Genomic DNA, 16071 nt, shown 5'->3' on the forward strand with positions numbered 1-16071 from the left:
AAAATCATGTGGGCTTGTGCCAGTGCAGGATTATGATTTTTTTTTTTTAAGTAAACCACTTTGGATTGTGTAGCCTCCTCTTACTTTTGTGATTGATTTCACGAGGGTAATGGTGCGTAAAAGCGCTGGTGAGATCTGGGGGCGCCTCCTAGTCTGACGTCAGAGAGAGAGTTTAAAAAGCGGGGAGCCGGTGGAGAGCACACAAGCCGCTTTAGGCGTCGCGAGTTTCAGAGCTATCGCTGCTGCCTGCGGATCCTCTCCTAGAGTTTGACCAACCGTCCTCTCGCTCGGCTTCCCCGGCGCCGCCGAGATGCTGTCTTGCCGCCTCCAGTGCGCGCTGGCCGCGCTGTCCATCGTCCTGGCTCTGGGCGGTGTCACCGGCGCGCCCTCGGATCCCCGACTCCGTCAGTTTCTGCAGAAGTCCCTGGCTGCTGCCGCGGGGAAGCAGGTAAGGAGACTTCCCCGACGTCTTCTTTTCCCTCTCCCGAATCCCTCAATCTTCTCTTAGCCTTTACATTACCCCTTTGGGTGGATTTAGGAGGTACTCCTGAAGACTTTCGGTGCTTTTCTGGGTCCCTCCGCTCCCAAAGCTCTCAGGAAAACTTTCAAAGTCCAGAATCTCCTCTCACCTCTTTTATTTTTTCTGATCAGCGCAGTCGGTCACAGTTCAGGTAAGTTCTTTGGCATTCAAGAAAATCCCAAGACCCGGGTAGCTGAGCACTAAGGGATGAGGCATTCATTCCCCCGTGTTGAACGCGGAGGTGCTGGCCCAGGTGCTGAAAGCGTGGACCTCTGAAGGCTATCTTCCTGAGCAGTACCTCCCTCCCATGCTGCTAAAGGGCACTCTACAGACAGAGCACAGTATGTTTAAGACTGTGAAAGGTCTGGTTCCCCAGAATTAACTTAGCAAAAACGGTAAGAACAATTCCAGTTTGTAGCTCATGAGCTGGAAGTTGAAACTGGATTAAACAAACTGTTGGCACGGTTTTATCTTTGCAAAACTGTATTAACAATCTACTATTTTTGCGTGTATGTGTGTGTTAAATCTATAGAGGCAGGAAACTTGCAGAAACATTTGAGTTTTTCAAGCCTCTCTGTGTAACTTGATGATTACAGCAACTACCCTTATTTTTATATCCTCAACTGATTTTAAGTGTGACAAAAGTGCACAGCCATGAAAATTGGGTTTGGGGTGTAGCTGAATCTGCTTTCCAGTTTGGAAAAAGGCTTTTTCATTTCTTTTTCTCCATCATCGTCATCGTCATCCTCCCTCTCTCTGCCCCTCCTACCCTCTACAGGAACTGGCCAAGTACTTCTTGGCGGAGCTGCTGTCTGAACCCAACCAGACAGAGAACGATGCCCTGGAACCTGAAGATTTGTCCCAGGCTGCTGAGCAGGATGAAATGAGGCTGGAACTGCAGAGATCTGCTAACTCAAACCCTGCCATGGCACCAAGAGAACGCAAAGCTGGCTGCAAGAATTTCTTCTGGAAGACTTTCACATCCTGTTAGCTTTATTAATTATGGTTGTCCATATAAGACCTCTGATTCCTTTCCTCCAAACCTCATCCCTCATCCCTAATCCCTCAATCCTCAGCAAGACCCTTGCATTAGAAACTGAAGACTGTAAATAAAAAATAAAATTATGGTGAAATTATGAAAAACAATAATTTGATCTCTCATTGTGTATCTTTTTGTTCAATAATATGGGATTAGCTTCAGTTGTGATTTCAGTCCAGTTACTTGAGATAGGCACTCCAAATCTCACAGACATACTATTTAAAATTCCCTGTGGTAATAAAGGTTCTGTCCTAAATGGAAACACTTACAGTTTGGGTCATTTCAATCTGAAATAATTTCAAACAACTCTATGAATTCTAACTTAATCCAATGGTAATTATTGGGAAAGGCTGACACAAATATCAATTACATATTAAATACACTTAAAATTAGATATTGAAATGAGTATTTATGGGTAAGTGGGTAAACAGGCTGAAATGTCCAACCATCCGCCAGGCTAAATGTAAAATATATGAAAAATGGAAGGAAAAAATCATTTAGAAACCGAAGGAAAGAAGCTGGCTTAAATAGCGAAAATGAAGTTCTGAGTCTTTAAAAATTGCTTCTTATTTGTGGATATTTATCTACAGAAACACCACTGACAATCCTCTCTATAACTGAACAAGGCTAAAAGACTGCCCATGTTTTAAAAGTAAGCTCTTAAATTTTTTTCTCAGGGGAAAATATTACTTTTGTTCTAAGTTTCCAGGTAGAGTAGTATGGGTTGCAAAAAACATGTGTGTTGGTTTACTCAGTGAATGTTATACATTAAATGTATTGGAGCACAATATCATAATTGTAGAATAATTGAAGAAGAGATCTCAAGCCTTTTGATTTGATCAGAGAAAGCATCAAATAAAAATGCAAGCTGTAATAAAAGCACTCAATACATGCTAGCTATTATTATTAACATTATAAAGACATACTGAATGGTACCGTTCAAGATAGAGATTAAAACATTGCTAATTTAACTCACAGAGACTCTAAATAGATGTCCCTTTGGGGATGTATGTTTTAACTATCGACTGTATTTCTGAATAGCTGCAGTAGAACAATAAACCCAATATAAATACATAAACTCAATATAGATCCCCATAGTGTGAGCTTACTGATGGCAGCATACAAACATCCACAAGGGACTTCATATTTTATAGAAAATATTTGTGTTAGATAATATACATTTTAATATGAATGTGGCTTAGTAGAATTAATTCCTGAACAGCTGATCAAACAAGAGAAAATCCAAGCCACTTCATTAATCTCTGTGAAAACAGAAGACCCTTTGAGGTTCTGGTGCATCTTTTATTTACAAGACATTTAAGAGGGAATTAATGAGTGTCCAGTTAGGGGATCTCTCTGTGTTAAATGCCTTATGTACATCTGGTTACCAATCAACTCGGTGAAGTAATAGAATCACATTATTATGATTAAAGCACAGAAGAGAACACAACTTAATTGTTTTCTTTGCAGTGCATAGATTGTATGAGTACCTGGGGATCTTAACTTTTTAGTATCATCTTTAGTTGTCAATTCCCAATAGCAGTATGAAAATAATTGGCAAGAATTATGCAATCATGAGCCCACATATACATTTATTCTTTATTTAAGGCCTAAATTGAATGGAGCATTTGATCAAGGTTAATTATCTTTCAGCCTCAATTTTCCTACCTTCACAAGTGGAGGGTTGTACCGGGAAGGAGAGACATATCCCTTCTGGATGTGACAGACATTCTGTGCTTCAACACTGACAAAAGAGCCAGAGAGGTACTGAGTTTTTACATTTTAATTAATATACAGGGCATAGCTCTTTTTTTAAATATATGGAAACTTTTATTTTTTACTTCCTATTTAGTTCATTTGCATTCTTCCTAAGTTTGTTTCACTGAAAGAGTCTAACATTCCAGCCTGTTTATCATCTAGCCACAATGAACCATTTAGATTATAATTTCCTTCCTCCCTGCCACAACCACAGACTTCAGCAATCCTCAACAACCTGCTACTTCTAATAATGGGAGGGCTTGAGTAAGGTACTCTTCTTTTCTGGACCTTAGTTTCCCCATCTAAAAATAGGCATACTAATGGAATCAATTCCTTAGAGTTATGAGGAACCAAAAGACCATGTATTGAAAGTTCATAGTACATAGTAAGTAGCTGGTAAGCATTGAATGTTAGTGATGCTAATTTTGTTGTCACTGTGCTATGTTTCCTAGTGCCTCTTTATTTGCCTTTGCTGTGTCTTGTCATTTCCACAGGTCCAAATGTAACCCAACCATCAAGACTTATTTTATATTCTTCTTGCTTCATAAAATTCTTTCTTTATACCCTCAACTGGGATAGCTCCCTTCTCTGAGTACTTAATCTGCATCTCTTCCATTGTGCTTATTTCTCTCTTCCTACCCTTTATCATAGCTGTATGAATGTATATAAGAGAATAAATATTTGTGTGTAAAGTTCCAGTGAGTAGATGTATGTCTAATTCATAGGTATAGTTCACTCAGTATCTCATAGAGTGTTTTGTACATAGTAGGTTGTCAGTGTTCATTAAAGAATAAATGGTCCATGAGTAGTCTTAAGTGACACAAATCTCTATTTACTAGGTGACAACATTCTTTCTTAATGCTTTAGTTGGCAGGGGAAAGTGACATTAGTGGCTATTCTATGTGATGCTGGTGTAACACCGGAAAGATACAGCACGTGGTTTTGATTTTATTAGCCATGGTAGCATGTGATTAGCAGACTCACCCATTTTGGAAGTTTCAATCAGTTCAGTTTTCTTTAACCATCTTACAAAGTTCCCCAGTAAGGCTGCTTTACCATCAACCTACCATGGGGCTTACATTTACAGAGAATAAGATTGACTAACACTTCTTTCACATTTGTTATTCCAAGATAATGAAGATTCATTTTTGACCCTAATGCAGGACCAATTTTCTTGGCCTTGGCTCAAATTATTCTCAATATACAGATAACTCTATTTTATAGTGACATAAAATATACCTTTAATACCAAATCTCAGACATGGAAGAGGGCTCAAAGGTCATCTGGTCCTCACTATTCGTTTTATTGAAGGCTGACATAAGGAGAGGTGAAGCTATGTACCCAAGATACCCAGGGAGTAACAAAGATGCAGACATGGGCCAGAGATGGGGCAAAGCCTAAATTCTCCCTCTCTTACCTCTTATTCTACTACACTGCCCCTAAGTAATCTGCACTTCTAGATAATTGGTGTGTTTCTGATGTGAATGCTAATTTTGTCCCTGAAATTTCTTCACCTTCCACTACACAGCAGGTCTGCATCTGAGAGAGAACAAGGCAATTGATACAAAATAGCTTCCTATAATTATAGAAAGACATAGGAAGAAACAGTTAAAGATATTGATTAAGAGGAAAGAAAACTCAAAGGAGATAGTCTTTCACTTAATTAGACACAGGAAGCAAACAATGATTCTGTCTTGGAATGGAGATGCCAAGTCTGTCCCAGCAAACGGCAGGACTCTCACTCACACCAAGGAGATGGAATTGTGCCTGGAGAGGTAGCCTTCAGAGAAGTCAGGAGCCACACCTACCAGATTAGGCAGCAAATACCTCAGTGACCACCCCAAATTCTTTAGGAGTGAAAATGAGTGCTTTGATCCCAGAAGTACAGTTTTTCATTACCTAGAATGTGCCTCAGTGTCAAGAACTTGCTGGAGAGTGGGAAAGAATTTGTATGATGAGGTCCTTGCTTTCAGGAACTGAGTCTAGTAGGTAAGACATAGTCACTAAAAATGACCAAATGCTGGGGCACCTGGGTGGCTCAGTCATTAAGCGTCTGCCTTCAGCACAGGTCATGATCCCAGGGTCCTGGGATCGAGCCCCGTATTGGGCTCCCTGCTCCGTGGGAAGCCTGCTTCTCCCTCTCCTGCTCCCCCTGCTTGTGTTCCCTCTCTTGCTGTCTCTCTCTGTCAAACAAATAAATAAAATCTTAAAAAAAAAAAAAAGACCAAATGCTATAATGGAAGTTCACATAGAGTACTGGGAAAGAAGAAAGGTGTCAGCAACTCCCTCTTTTCTTTCTTTAAGTTATTCTTCTTATTAGTTTTTAAATTATGGTTTGAAAGTCTAAATGCTTTTATTCTAGATGGAATAAATAAATTATAGGTATAATGATCTAAGACACACTTTTGCAACATGATATGAGTTGGCTTTAAAAGTGTTAATACTCTTTAATGTATGAAGAGGCTGAGAATCAGAAAGTTTAAGTAACTTGCCCAAAGATGTCACCAGCTGGTGTGTGGTGGAGTTGGAACCAGGTTGTCTGATTTCCAATCCAGTGCTCTCCCCACTGTATCTTGGGGGAAAGAAGGGAGTAACAGGGAAATTGTGACTTGCTGGGCAAATTAAGAGCAGATCACTCCAGACCATCTTAATTTAGCTCTTCTGTATATAACACACATGAGTATTACTTCTTTGTTTTTGTCAGAGGAGAAATGGATTTAGGCTCTGGGGTTGAGGTTTGGTTTTGTGACCTGATTAGGGGCACTATTTCCAAGGAACTGTTTGTAATCTTTCTTTTCACACGTCTTAATATCATCGATGTAGTTTTGCTAAGTGAATAAATAGACAAACGAAATTCATAATCTCAGCTTTATTCACCCTTCCCGTTCAATTCCTCACACACAGGTTTCAGTACAACTCAGGCTTGGGCATTTTTCGCCTGAAGCAATTACAAATCTATTAGTCTTGGCCTTTATTCTATAGGCCATGGAATCTGCCTCACTTATGACTGGGTAGTGACCATATCTTCCTGCCTCTATTCTTGTATGTATATCCTGTGAAAAATGGTCTTGAGGCTGGGATTTGCAGACCTGAAAAATTTCATTGAAATGTACAAATGAGGTCAACTTTTGCTAAGTAGGCTTTTATGCCACTGAAGCTGATACAGCTCTCAAGGTCTCAGATAAATATTCTAGGTCATGTAAATACTCTCTTCCCTATGTTTCACACGTCCCTAGAATCGGGTCCATTAAGATGGTGAAATTGTTATCCAGATATGAAATAGTTCTATTAAAATAAGCAATATTTCAAAGAAATTCAGGCTTTTAAAGTAGAGTTCAAGTAGTTAAGAAAGATAATGCGTTCCCAGTTAATTGCTGGTTAATTATATCTTTCTTGTATAAAAAATATAAAAGTACATTTTCAGTTCCAATGCTACATTAAGGTCAGATGGCACACTTTAGGAAGGAATGCATTAAACTACCCTAGAATTGCTGTCCCTGGCATAAATTTATTGACTACAAAAACACATTAAGAAAGTCAAGATTTACAAATTTAAACTAGAACATAGCTCTTCCTTCCTTGTTGTCCATCAACATTCTCCCACTCACTCCCCAAAACAAGGACAGAAGGCAATGATTTTACCAGACTTCTCCACAACATCTTCGTCATCATCAGTTTTGTTTGTTATTATACATGGAATAGCATGATGTACTCATAAGACCACTCAAGGTCTGTAACCCTCACAGTATCTTCTGGAGCTTCCTGGCTCTCATGCTTTTCCTCTGATGTGATTTACCAAAACACATTATTTATGAATCACCTGTTTGTCATTGCAGGGGGCAGATTCCTGATGTTGCTGTTTCTGTCCTTCTCTTCCTTTCTCCTCCCAGTCCTTCTCGGATACCTCTTCCCTCCCTGACAGTAGCATCCTGAACTATTTTGGTGGACTGTCTCCTGGGCATTCTCAGCCAAATTGCTGGACAAGATCAACTCTACTTCCAGACCCATGTTGATACTAGAATGGATTAAGTCATTTGGTATATACCATCCCCTGGCCCTAGACATTGGCACATGGCTGGGCACATGGTCAATCACAGTAAACCTTAAGACTCTTTTGGGCACTATTGGGATATCTCTTTCTTGCTGATTGTAGATAAAGAAGGGTGAAAGCTTTGTCAATCACATTGAGACTGGCAGTGTTGTCTGAAGGTCTGGGCTGCAGAAGGCACAGTGGAGTGATGTAAGGACACTGGGTCGTTGGTGGCTTTTTCGAAGTATAGTAAGAAACTAATCCCAAACAATTACAAAAACAACAACATTTTACTTTACTTATCATATGTATGATCTAATAAATTCTCTTAATTATTAAAAAGGAGTTTGGTTTTCCTTTACTTTAACCAAGAGCTTTCTTATATATACATGTGTGCTACCTCATATTGTTAGCAGTGTGTGTGTGTGTGTGTGTGTGTGTGCACGCACATGCGTGCAGGCATGCACACTTATATGATTCCATGGTTATGTCTTTGTTTATATATCTGTAGCTATTTATGCATTTATGATTATTTTAGCTTCCCTATTAAAATAAAAGTTCTGAGAGGAAAAAGGTTAGACTCTACTAGACTGTGTCTTCTTGAAACCCCATTATGTCACAGGCCTATACCCGCTTCTTTACAAATACTGTTGGTAATAAAGATGAGAGTTGCTTACCTTTGTTTAATAATTTTCCAATTTATTAAAGTGTTCTACAAATGTTATTAAATATTCACACATTTTACAATTATAAGCTAGGCATTAGGGCAAAAATTTATGCCTCTGGTTTTTTACAAATATAAAAACTGACGTTCAAAGTATTTGAGTAACTTGCCCAAAGCCACAGATAACTTACATAACAGAGCTTAAAATTAAGCCTAGCTCCTCTGAAGAATCAAGTAAAGCTGCCCATCCATTTCAGTCTTAGGGACACTCTGATCAATTAAACAATGCTAAAGACCTCTGTCGATCAAATTTTCTTGATTTCTGCTCTCACTCTGCTGCTTGTTATAGTAAGCACACCTACCTCATCTCTGGTGATAAAGCCCCACCGCTTGGCCCCTTACATCTCAGGATCTCATCCTAGCCACTGGATTCAGGGAGTGCGTTTTATGGGTAGAGTTCTCACTGTCATCTCTGGCCTACTGAGAAGAGCCTTCATGAGCTTCACAGAGTTCTTTGTGAGGCTTCCCATTCAGTCTTGCTGGAGAGAGCCTCTGGCTCTTCTAATAGACCATAAGTAGGGGGTGAACGAGTGGATATTACATGACAAAATCACTGTAGTGTTCTGATCTAGTGTCCTTGTTTTTGTCCACTCTCTTGACTTTGGGCTTCCCTAGGAGCTCCTCAAGTCCTTTGACTTGAGGAGTTCAACCTGCTGGGGATGAGAACACTGTTGGCTGTACCTTGAGGCCTTCCCTGAGGGGAGGGTCTACCATCCCAGGTAACATTTTATTTGCTTTTCTAAAATTGCCAAGTTATTACCATTAATGTATTATTTATTTTGCATGCTGTTGAGTAGATATCATACTGCAGAATGTGTGTGTGCGTGTGTGTGTGTGTGCGTAGTTTTTTAAATGATGAGTTCTTTCAGTTTACAAATATTTATTGATGGTTTATTTGCTAGGTGGACGCTATAAAGATTAAGCTAAAATCTCCATCCTTAGGCACTTTGAAGTCTGAATGCATATTCACTAGTAAGTGACTATATGATGAGGCATTGGTTCTCAAAATGTGGCCCTGGACCAACAACGTTAGAATTACCTGGTAACTTGTCAGAAATGCAACTCCTGGACTCAACCCCAGGTATACTGAGTCAGAAATTTAGGGAGTGGGTCCAAAAATCTGTTTTAACAAGCCCTCCAGGTGATTCTGATGCACACTAAATTTTGAGAACCAATAAGGAAAAAAGGGGCTTGAATGTATTAGGCAAGTCACCATGATGAAGGTGATATTTAATTTTTTAATTTTAAAATTTCATTCCAACATTTTTATCAAATAAATTCACAAATAAAGTTGAAGTTCCTTTTTATTTCTTTCCCAGTTATGTTCTCTTTCCTCTCTCTCCTTTTAGAGGTAAACACTATCATCAATTCAGTGTTTACTCTTCCTGCCCATGGCTTTATATTTTTACCATCTATGTAGGCAATCATAAATAATATGTGCTTTGTGCTTTAAACATCTTTATGTTTACATATAGCTATATGTAATAATAGCTTACATATATTTGGAATCTCACCATTTGTATTTTTCAGTCATTTTAACTTCTGCATACTATTTCATTGTACAAATATATCAGAATTATTTATGCATTCCCCTTTGATAAACATTTAGGTTTTTTCAAATTTGTGCAGGGGAGGGAAGCTGTGAATGTCTTTAGATCTTTCTCAGTGCTATGAGACTGGGTGATCTCTCTTTGCCAAAGAAAAAAGTTAAAAGCAAAATAATTCTGCTGGTCTCCTAGTCCCTTTCATTTAGCTATGAGAATTCCATGCTTCTGAGCAACTTTTACATTATAATCTGCTACATTTAAAAATTTGTATGTATAATGAAGTCTCCATCTACTTATTGCCTTCTCTGTCCTTATTCACCCCATCAAGATTTGGCTGCACTGAAATTGCTTCTTTGGAAATTGTCTATAAAGAGAATACTCTGCACCTCACCAGGTGTTTTAAACTCCCTTGATTCCTATTAGTGTACCTTCCCTTTAGGTAGTCCTGCGGAGACAGACAACTGAACAAATCAGACACTATTTTTAAAAAGCTGAAATATGCTATTTAATATTCTATCTGGAAGGAGATGAATCAAGAGACTGACCTAGGGGATTAAATAGCAAAGGCTTTACCTGTCTGGGTTGCTTACTGGGGCTATTATAGCCCAAGGCTGTTTTACCTGCTATCCCACTTTGGGAGTCTGGTAAACTTATACCTGGTGCATTTCATGACTATAACAATCCTGACCACCTCCTGGTTATTCACCAATGCCCTTCTGATTCTGGCCTGGCTATGTGCTCTGGCTATGTGCTAATCCATTCTCTGGCTATATGCTAATCCATCCTTCAGAACTTGAACTTGTCCTAGAGGCTGTGTGCTAACCGATCATTCAATACTTGAACTTGCTCTACTATATACCTATCCACAAGTCATCCATACTCTGTTTAAGTTCCTCTAGTGATGAAGGACTTACTGCCTCCTGAGGGACTAGACAGAGCAAGTCTAATGGGGCTAGAGAGAGCAAGTCTAATCACTGCTTCAAAGAAAGGCCTCTAAATTTTTGCAAGGAAACCCATGCTTTGGTCCCCTCACTATACCTACATACTCACTTCTCCCTCCTAGCCACCTCAATTCTTCCTCCTCCCCCTTTTTTTCCTTTTGCATGTGACATGTACCCCAATTCTTTTACCCATCCCTGCACAAACTTGAGTGTGGTCTATTTTTTGTTTTTCTTTTCTGAGAGTAAGAAAGTATTCTAAAGGGGCACCTGGGTGGCTCAGTCAGTTAAGTGTCTGCCTTCAGCTCAGGTCATGATCCCAGAGTCTTGGGATCAAGCCCCAGGTCAGGCTCCCTGCTCAGTGCCGAGTCTGCTTCTCCCTCTCCCTCTCCCCCTCCCCACTGCCTGTGCATGCGCTCTCTCTCTCTCTTTCTCGCTCACTCTCTTTCTCTCTCAAATAAATAAATAAAACCTTTTTTTAAGTATTCTTTTTTTTCTTGTATTCAGCTAGCCAACATACAGTACACCATTAGTTTTTTAAAAAGTATTCTAAAGGTCTAGGAAACAAGGATTTTAACTACAGGGATAAACGAATCAATTCCTTTTTCTTTTTCAATGGACTTTGCCTCATAGTACATTGCCTACATTGATTAGCTGTTGGTTGAAATGAAAGGTAATCTGCAGTGGCTTTTTGGTTCCATTACTGTCACCAAACCATGGGAAGACATTACCCCAAACACTGAGGCCTTATTTTTTTTTATAAATGACAAAAGTGAGGTTTAAGGAGGAAAAGTGTCATATCCAATGTTACACTCAGGATTAAAGCTTGGTTCTCCTGATTTTTTTACCCGTACTCACTGCACCATCTTTCCAAAAATACTTATAGGTATCAGTCAGACATACGTTAACTATAGAACTAATTACAGGAGCTGAACTTTTCATAGATGGTGGAGCAGAGGCACGTGAGTGTTGTTCCAAGTTGAGGGGATAGACAGCAAAAACACGGAGGCAGGAAAATGCAGAATGTGTTTCAAGAATGATGGATCAGTTCCAAGATGTATTACTCTGATCTAGAATTTTCCTTGGGGCTCAAAGAACAGTTCAGGCTACTGCTTGTTCATACTTTTCTGGAGTGGTTGATGCAGGGAGACAAGTCTTTCTCTAAGATGGATGGAGGGTAAATGAGTTCTGTTTTGAGATGGTATGTGAGAATTTTTCAATTTCTTTCAGAAACTAAGAAACATTTTCAGGGGTGAAAATAAAGGTTTTTGCCATACCCTGCAAATCTAAAATGAAAATTAAATGTTGAAGTAGGCTGTCAAAATATTTTTGATAAGTCAACCTTAAAGTTACTTCAAATAAAAGAGAGCTGTTTGGAAGGCTGATCAATTAACATGTAGTCTTTTATTTCTCTAAATTGCTAGCTATTTCAGTCCCTTTCCTTCCTCTTGTGTTTGTCTTAATTTTTACACAAAGTTGCTCACTTGATAATATCTATGATGAATATAACATTCAGGACAAAGCAATAATCAGAAGTTTAGGACTGAGAGATGACCTATGGGATCATCTAGTGATTAGATTAAAAGGAAGGCCTTTGTTTTATATAGGAAGAAAATAGCTGTCTTTTGAAATTTCCATCTAATAGGGGCATAGACCTTAAGAGTTTACAGAGCACTTTTCGTAAGTATTGGTTCACTGATTAAAGATAAATGTAGTGAGTGTCTTCCATGTGTGAAGCTCTCCCCTAGTGACAGAGATATACCTATGAATACGACATAGTTCCTGCCCTCAGGAGATTGTGAGCTTATGCGCAAAACAATCTTAAAAACATAGTTATGACTAAATGTGATAGCGAATACAGGGACAGCTCACAAGCAGGAGTACGTAAATTTGTCTATAAGAGTACTGAAGGCTTTGCAAAAGAGCTAGGTCCCAAGGATGAGTAAAAATTCATATGACAAAAAGAGTTGGAGGATGATTTAGTCAGAGGAAAAGCTGATGTTCAACACATTGATCAGTGACTTAGACTCATTTAATGTACAAGTAAAAGAAATTCATTTCATCTTGCTTAAACAAGAATGGAAATGTCTGACCAGGCGCCATGGGCATCCCACAGTGCCAAGACAGGTTACTGCCAAGCACATAATGGGATTGAACAAAAACAGAAAAGGAACCTGCCAAACCGTAGGTCTCTATAAATTATAGCGCTCTATCTGAATTCTAAAAATCTTAGTGGAGAATAAAAACCTGGCCAAGCTTGGGTTCAGAATCTATGCCAGCCCTATCAACATGACCAGAATGGGAAGATCAAGTGGTACAAAGATGGTTTCCAAGGCTCTCCACTATGGGTGAAATCATCAAAGAAAACAGCTTGAAGACTGCAAAGAGAATCCAAAAGGGGTCTGCTACAAGCCTATCTGAGACCTCTAATGAGAGTTAAGAATTTTGGTAGTGTGGGGCACCTGGTGGCTCAGTTGGTTGAGCCAGTTGGTTTTTCACTTTCAATCCTGCCCCTTCGGCTCAGGTCATGATCACAGGGTCCTGGGATCGAGCCCTGCACCTTTGGCTCCCTGCTCAATGGGGAGTCTGCTTCTCCCTCTGCCTTTCCCCTGGCTTCTTCTCTGTCCTGCTCACTCATTCTCTCAAATAAATAAATAAAATCTTAAAAAAAAAAGATTTTTGGTAGTGCCAAAGAGTGGTATAGTGTGGAGTTGTGTGTGTGTGTGTGTGTGTGTGTGTGTGTGTGTGTGTATTAGTGGAGAAGGGGAGATAAAGGAGCTTGGAGAGTTGGCATGAAGAACATTGTGAAAGAGTTTCACCCTTTTTGTGTGTTTTTTTTAGATGATGAGGGACTTTTACACATTCTGAGAGTATGATCAGAACTGTGTTTGGTGTAGTTAAGTGTGGCAGTGATGTAGAAGACGAATTGGTAAGGAATAAACTGAAAGAAGAGAAGACAAGTTAGAGGTAGTGAAAATAGTCTAGGTAAGAGACAATCAGAACCTTGACTAGGCAGTGAGGATGGATAAAATGGTATGAAATAGAAAGAAATTCAGGAGAAAGACAGAAGAGAGTATTGCAGCCTAGTCAATGTGGTTGGGGATTAAGGAGGAAGCTAACATGATTACAACTTTTTTGATGGAATAACAGAGTAGCAGAGGTGCCAGTCACCAAGAGAAACAACAGAGGAAGAGAAGCTTAGGGGAAGCATAATAGGTTGGTGGTGGGCATGTGGAGCTAAGGAAGGTGTTGAGGACCACCTGAGGGGGAATAGCAAATTAGAAGACAGATATTCCCCTCAGGAGGGAGCTCTGGGTTGGAGATAAGATTTGGGAATCATAACTCATGGATGGTAATTGACACCAAGAGGTGAAATTTTCTGGAAAAGTATGCAGAGTCAGAGAAGTGGGGCCAGCCTAGGCAGTCTTCGGAGGGGAGCCCATAGCAAGAGGGAATGAAAGGAAAACCTCAGAGAGGAGGTTGAAAGGAATGGGCATGGAGGTGAGGAAACCAGAAAAGATGGGTATCTTGGAAGCAAGAATAAAGAATTACTAGGGAGGGAATTTATCACCATCCTGTGCTATAGGCCAGGTAGATTTGTTTTTGTTTGTTTGGTATAGTTGACACACAATGTTAGGTTCGTTTCAGGTGTACCCCTTAGTGATTTGACAAGCTTACACATTATGTTGTGTTCACCGCATGTGTAGCTGCCAACCGTCCCGCTGCATCGCTATGACAAGTCACTGACTGTATTCCTTATGCTGTTAGACCAGGTAGATTTTATTTCCATTTCACAAAGAGGAATCTGAAATTTGGAGACCGAAATGACTCATCCAACTTTATACAGCTGATCAGTGTCAAAGGTCAGACTAGAACTGACTTTTTTTCACTTTCAATCCTGCCCCTTTTCAACTGCGGCACACCACAATAGGGCTCTGGCAGAGAAATCCCAGAGTCACCACTAAATCTTCCTGGAAGGAGAGGTGGGGGTCCGGGGGATGACCCAAGCTCCAGAACAGGTGTGTGGTCGTTGCCGCCCTGCCCCCGTTAGCAGTGGGCTGGGTGCCCTGGGTGGCTGGGTGGCAGCCCTGCTGGCCTCTCCCGGTGGGCACCCCCTTGAGGCCAGCTCGGACTTCAAGTGTGCCTGTGACTTTAGCCAGGCTGGGCCTCAGTTTCCTTCCCTGTAAAATTGCAGAGAGGCTAAAATGTTTAGTCTTCCACCTCTAATTTTATGATTCTTTTTTGTAGCACAGCATATTGAGTTTTTCCTCTATCCTCGTCAACTTTCAATTCTGTTCCTAAGCATGAGGATGAGAGGTGATGAGGGGCAGTGAGGAAAAACCGGAGGACCTTATCTTTAGAGACACAGATAATGCAGAGGTTTACCAGCTTCAATAAAACCATGGGTGGATATGACAGGGAGACAGATGAGTTAAGTGAGGAGGCAGGGACTGGTGGAGGAGCGTGAGGATGGAAAACAAATCAACTGGAGTGATAACAATAAAGAAAAGAAAGAAAGAAAGGAAGGGGAAAAGACAAAAGAAAAAGAAGCCTCACTAATTAAAAATAGCTGAAGCCCTGGAGATGCATTTAAAAGCAATCACGTTGGAATGTTCAAATTGAGAACAACAAAGAAATGGCTATGCAGACTCACTCCATACTCTGAGTGCCTTTTACAAAAAAATAAATAAACTGATATTAGAAAAAAGCTTTTCCGTTTGCAAATTCTCCCCTTGTTGCCGAACAAGAAAAACAGAAAATTTTCACATCATTTTCCTGGAGTCTTTGGGTGGTAGAATAAAAAGAGAATGAAATTAAATTCACTTTAAATGTTTTCCTTCTGGGCCGTAAAGCTACTGGCATCATTTATCCCAGCCCCGACACTTACATAATCTGGGTGCCATGGGAGCCCTTGGAAGTCATTAAATAAAAAGAAGCCATCAAATAATAGGAAAGGAAGGCAATTAAAATGCTGGACCCAATAAGCCAGTCAGAAGTCTTGATTTAAATGCAACCCCAGCACCCAGAATATTAGACTTTCAGGAGTGAGAAGATTCAACTGGGAAGGATAAAGGGAGTTAAAAAAAAAAATGCCTTTAGGACTGGGGAGGGGACCATAGCTCCTCAGGGGCAAGGTCATCTCTCTTTGTAGAGAGGAGGAATACCATCACCAACCACAGACTCTGGTAGTTTTCAGGCTCCCTGAGCATTGGAGGGAACATGGGTATTGGGCAGGGTGAAGGCAGAGGGTCCAGATCTCAAATGTGGAGAGCCCACAGAAATGGGATCTACTAGGCAAGAAGAAGACATCTCAGCCTGGGAGCTGAGACTCAAGGGTGTACCCTCTTTTGCCTTTCCTTTGTGTCTGGTCTACCTGATTCTGGGACTGGGCTCTGGAGGTCTTGTGGCTAAGGGTCTCTACTGGAAATGGCACTAGCTCAGAAAAATGGCTCTGTATTGAAGTTACCCAGGGAAACACAGGAACCTCCAAATATGCTCCAGAAGGTCATTTTCA

At 40.2% G+C, this 16071-nt stretch overlaps 1 protein-coding gene across 2 annotated transcripts; it reads left to right on the top strand.

Moving 5' to 3' along the window:
* The first annotated feature begins 310 nt into the window (after positions 1-310).
* SST (somatostatin) lies at positions 311-1511 on the top strand. Of its 2 annotated transcripts, XM_088017594.1 has the most exons (3): positions 311-448; positions 657-671; positions 1299-1511. In XM_088017594.1, exons 1-3 carry the CDS (start codon positions 311-313, stop codon positions 1509-1511), a joined length of 366 nt encoding a protein of 121 aa, XP_087873720.1. The 2 variants fall into 2 exon arrangements, with proteins under 2 accessions (XP_087873720.1, XP_027956928.1); XM_028101127.2 differs by lacking the exon at positions 657-671.
* The last annotated feature ends 14560 nt before the right edge of the window (positions 1512-16071 follow it).

The sequence above is a fragment of the Eumetopias jubatus genome, unplaced genomic scaffold, assembly GCF_037043125.1.
Source record: "Eumetopias jubatus isolate StellerSeaLion01/CBP00866 unplaced genomic scaffold, mEumJub1_p1.0 scaffold_1, whole genome shotgun sequence".
Taxonomy (NCBI): Eukaryota; Metazoa; Chordata; class Mammalia; order Carnivora; family Otariidae; genus Eumetopias; species Eumetopias jubatus.